Source organism: Apaloderma vittatum, unplaced genomic scaffold, assembly GCF_000703405.1.
Source record: "Apaloderma vittatum isolate BGI_N311 unplaced genomic scaffold, ASM70340v1 scaffold45228, whole genome shotgun sequence".
NCBI lineage: Eukaryota > Metazoa > Chordata > Aves > Trogoniformes > Trogonidae > Apaloderma > Apaloderma vittatum.
In genome coordinates this window covers 8,511-13,192 of record NW_009730973.1, presented here as the reverse complement: position 1 = coordinate 13,192, position 4,682 = coordinate 8,511, and the positions used below count along the sequence as shown (strand labels likewise).

The 4,682-nt window shown below is 41.2% G+C and overlaps 1 protein-coding gene across 1 annotated transcript; it reads right to left on the bottom strand.

The window, feature by feature from the left end:
- Window positions 1-502: 502 nt before the first annotated feature.
- On the bottom strand, window positions 503-963 carry PLCXD2 (phosphatidylinositol-specific phospholipase C, X domain containing 2; the record flags this gene model as incomplete). Its single annotated transcript, XM_009874978.1, has 1 exon — window positions 503-963. A coding segment is annotated over one exon (461 nt), but the record flags the coding sequence as incomplete, so codon positions are not given.
- Window positions 964-4,682: the final 3,719 nt, after the last annotated feature.

Here is a 4,682-nt window from a genome sequence, read left to right as displayed (position 1 = left end):
CCCTGTTGGCTTTTAATTGTTCTGTGATGGTGCTTGAGCTTATTTGTTCCACCACCTTTCCTGGCACTGAGGTCTGTAGCTACCAGGATCCTCCTTCCTACCCTTCTTGAAGATGGGCGCTACATTTGCCAGCCTCCAGTCCACTGGGACATCCACGGTTAATCAGGACTGCTGAAAGATGATGGAGAGTGGCTTGGCAACCACATTTGCCAGGATACCATAATTTCTGATTATCATAATTTCTGATGATACCATAATTTAATTATTCAAGGAACATGCTTGGGAGCAGGACAGAGTCTAGTCACACTGTGGATGGAGTGGCTACACAGCTGCAAATAAATGGAGGGAAACATGCACACTACACAAAGGAGGCCCTAGTGGGCTTTAAATTGGCTGTGAGCAGTGTTCTTGAGTCAGTATCTCCAAGTGGGAACTGCACCCAGCCTCTCTATTTAAATCTGAACCTTTGGGGTTTGAAAAACATTACACATCCTTTCCATACCTGCTGTTTCTTCTCCCACATGTACTGTAATGTCACATACTCTACACACTGAACGGAACAAAGTTTGGATCCAAAGGCTGAGCGGATCCTGTTGATCAAGTAGAAGTGATGGCTCTCATCCATGGCATAGAAGTGATTGAAATCCAAGAAGATTACTTCCTTGGGGTGCTGCTCAAGAAAGGTGTTAATCTCCTTCAGCCCATCCCATACTTTGATGCCAAACAAGCCGTGTATGAAGTAAATCTCTTGTCCCATTTCCCCGGGTTTGGAAGATACACGAAGATCAAAGTAGCGGATCCCACCTTCCAACTGCTCTTTGAAAGTCAAGTTTTGTGTCACTGACCATTTCTTCATGATCTTTTTAACCAAAGAAATTCTGGCCAAACGTTTGATGGCTGTGGCTTGGTCTGGTCCCACCGGAGATTTTTCATCAACCCAGTAGCTGAAAGAATCATGTGACCCTAGAAACAAAAGCCAAGAATACTTAATTTTAGAAAACTGACTCCCCCACAATAGACATACTCATACACCCTGTAAACTGGGAAGAGTCCTACAGGCATGGCAAGGTCACAGAAGAATTATGCTCCAGTGTGGGTCTTTCGACTATCCTTTACACCTTAATTTTCCCTAACTGTACAACAAGAGCTATGCTTAAGGTTCTTGGTTTGAACTGTTCTTTTGTGTTAGCACTCAAGTTCAAAGCACTCTGAAAAACTGTGACCATAAACCGAACACCAGTGGTAAAGAAAACTTCCTTCTAACCTTCCTTCATCTACAAATGACCATTCTACCTCCAAAGCTTTCCCAAAGCCTGGCACCTCATTGATTTGCAATGAAACTCCAGCTTCTTCAAAAGAATGCCAGGCTTTGTTTTCATTCTATCTGGTAAAACCAATTGTGACCTAATACACCAAAGTTCTTGGAACAGGTAATCTTTATTCACGATAGAGGGATCTGTACATGCATATGCCTTACCAGCACATGTCAGTGTAGCCCCAAGGAAGTAAACTAATAATCATCAGTTTGAATAGTGGACAACTGAGTGCACCACCAGTTATTGTATGGTAAGACACCAAGTTCATATTAAAAGACATGTTCATGAACTTTGTTTACCTGGCAGTGCCTTTGAGCGACCACAGATATGGTGAATACAAAATTCACCAAGAGACGAGAAGCAATCAAGATTGCTAGACCCTACCAAAACAATGCATGTCTGACAAAACTCCCATAACACAACCTATACCTTGGCAGAGAAACTGCATCTCCAGTATAAAATTCATCTTACTAGAAAAAAAACAACTCAAACTGAAAATTCAGTAGTAACTGGAAAAAAAAAGACTCAAAAAAAAAAAGTCAATGAAATATCCCTAGCTGAGCCAAGTCATTAACAGAACAAAGAGTTACAGGGCAGTATATCTCAGTTTCCACTGTAACAGGGCAGCATAAACCAGAGATGGGCAGAGGCTGATCTACCACAGATTGAGGTCAACCAGGGATTTCTAACCATTTACACCATGCATGGGCATTCAGGCCAAGAAGCTGCAACTGCTCCAGGCATGACTTCTCAGGGAAGATCCATCCAGGAAAACACTGCAGGAGCTCTAACAGCTCTGCTTCCCTTCTTTTCTTCAGGACAGCAGATGAGTTTTCCCACTGAGCCAAACCCCACCTGCTTCCTGTACTCCACCCACTTTGCCAAAGTACAAGGAAAGCATCTTCAGCCCCAGTCAGCACAAGCAGCCCCTTTTCAAGCTGCTGGGGAGGTAGAGCCACCATACACCACACTGCCAACATCTGCCTTTTTCCATCCTGCAACCCAGAGTTCTTGCACCTGCTTCTGCGACTATTCTCTTCTAGAATTTCCTCCTCTACCTCAGTCTGCAACTTAAAATAAATCCTAATTTGTCATTTTCAATTTTAAGACAACATCTGAGGCATCCACAGACTCCTTTAAACAAACTTTTCATTTGTGTACCAGTGCTCACTTGAAGACTAATGCATTTCCTGTGATGCAAGGTCAGAGCTATAAACAAGATTATGATCTCAATTGGATTATCTTGTCAGGATTTTTTAATCCAAATAGAAGAACAGACTGTGCTCAAACCAAACATCAGTTCACAACAACCTTAAATGCACTCTTTCTCCATGAATTTCAACCAGTTCAAAAGTACTGAAAAGGAACAGTGAAGGGTAGTTTACAGACTTTCCAGGTGAGCATTGAAAACTTATTCTTATCAACTCTTTGTGAACTCTTCACAGTCTTTTTACAAAGATATCTCTCATATGGCTTTCCATTCAGTCTTCTAGAATGAGTGACAAGTAAAAAAAAGCTGTTTTCAAAAGATGTCAGTTTACAGAGCTATTTAGTACCTGTCACAGTAAACCACATCAAAAAGTAGCTGTTAGTTTGGGATGAAACTTAGATTTATTTTTTTTTCCCCACCTTCAAATGCTTGTGGTTTTGTTTGGATTTACACATCTAGTGAATGCATTTCAGAAGCAACCACATAAAGGCCAGGCTCACACTGCAAGCTAAAGCTCACAGATGTTTGAATTTCATATGCCTCCCCATACAGCAGAATGAGTCTTTCAAGCTTCTACAATATTTGCAAAGGATACTTCACTTGCAAGAAGCCTGTCTCCTGCCTCTCAATAAGTTACTTTGCACAAAGAAGTCCTGGGGTTTTTTGTTTTTCTTTGTGTGGCTGTTTGGGTTTAAGTTGTCAATTTCATCCATTTTTATTTCTTCCTCTATTTACATCACTGTAGAAAATTGTTAAACATGCTACAGTAAGGCAAAAAGAAAGATTTTATTTCCAATTTAACTAAGACTATACAGTAGCCTCTACAAAGCTATCTACAGAAGTCACTCACACCATTATGGTCCCTCAGATAGAATCATTGATAAATCATACTTAGGAAGGAATGACAATTTTATCTGGCATCTGATACATTGTTGTCAACTCAAAGTTGCCCAGGCAAATCCCAGCCAAGAAACAGCTTTTCTTAAGTCTGGTTACAGAGTTTACAGCTACAAAAGTCTTTCCTCTGCATATTGCCACATACAAGGCACATTTCAGGATACAAAGAGCAAATTTCTCCCTGCACTATCACAAACCAAATTCTATTTATACCTCCAGAAAGCAATAAGAAAGAGAAGAGCCATATGCACATTGCAACTTTTTCAACACATACTCTAAGAACAGTGCTCCTTAACAGGACAGCTATTTTGGAAATTGAACTGTATGCAATATGTTTCTATAGTTAGAGAAAAGATCCTTAAAACTCATACCCTTTGGCTCTATTTAAAATCCTAGGAAATTTGACTTCTCAATTACAATGAAGTCAATAGGTATATTTAGAAATAACCCAAGTAGAATACGAGCTGGACCATCTGAAAAACAAGCTCTCCTTTCCACAGCTGGCAGAAGACCATCTCCTCCTCAATACTGAGGCCAGAGAAATACAGCAAAAATTCAAGTAGATTTTCAGGAATCATTTACAGAAGGCCAGCCACCAACTGTGAGAAATATCTAGGTCAGATATGAACCCAAAAACATTTTTACTCCAGTAAGAAAGAAAAGCAAACTGAAAACCTGAAGCAACAGCACTGGATACTGGTTGGGCTGAGAGGTAAGAGCTAGGTGAGGATCCACGTCATCCACCAGGCCCTTTAATTTAAGATCACTGTGTTATGTTACCAGTTCAGCCGCTGGCTTTTAATACAGCTTAGCTGTGATGTTAAGCTACATGCTAAGCTGATCACATCATGATGTCAAAATAATCCCCTGCTCTCCTTCGCTCTACCTCTAAATTCTGCGAAAGGCCTAAGCACTCTGCAGCCATGGCATGAGCCATGCTACTTGCTGATCCAGCACAATTTCTTTTCGAAAAAGGCATAACCTAAATCAACCCAACCCTGTACAATTTCAACAGCAAAGGCCAGAACCCATACCAGAAGCATTCAAGCAGACCTGTCCCATCCTATTAATCATAGAATGGCCTAGGTTGGAAGGACCTTAGAGATCATCTAATCCAACCATGGACAGGGACGCCTCTCAACTAGACCAGGTTACTCAAGGCCTCATTTAACCTGGCCTTGAACATCTCAAGGGAGGGGGCATCCACAGCTTCTCTGGACAATTTATTCCAGAGGCTTGCCACCATTGCGCTGGAGTAT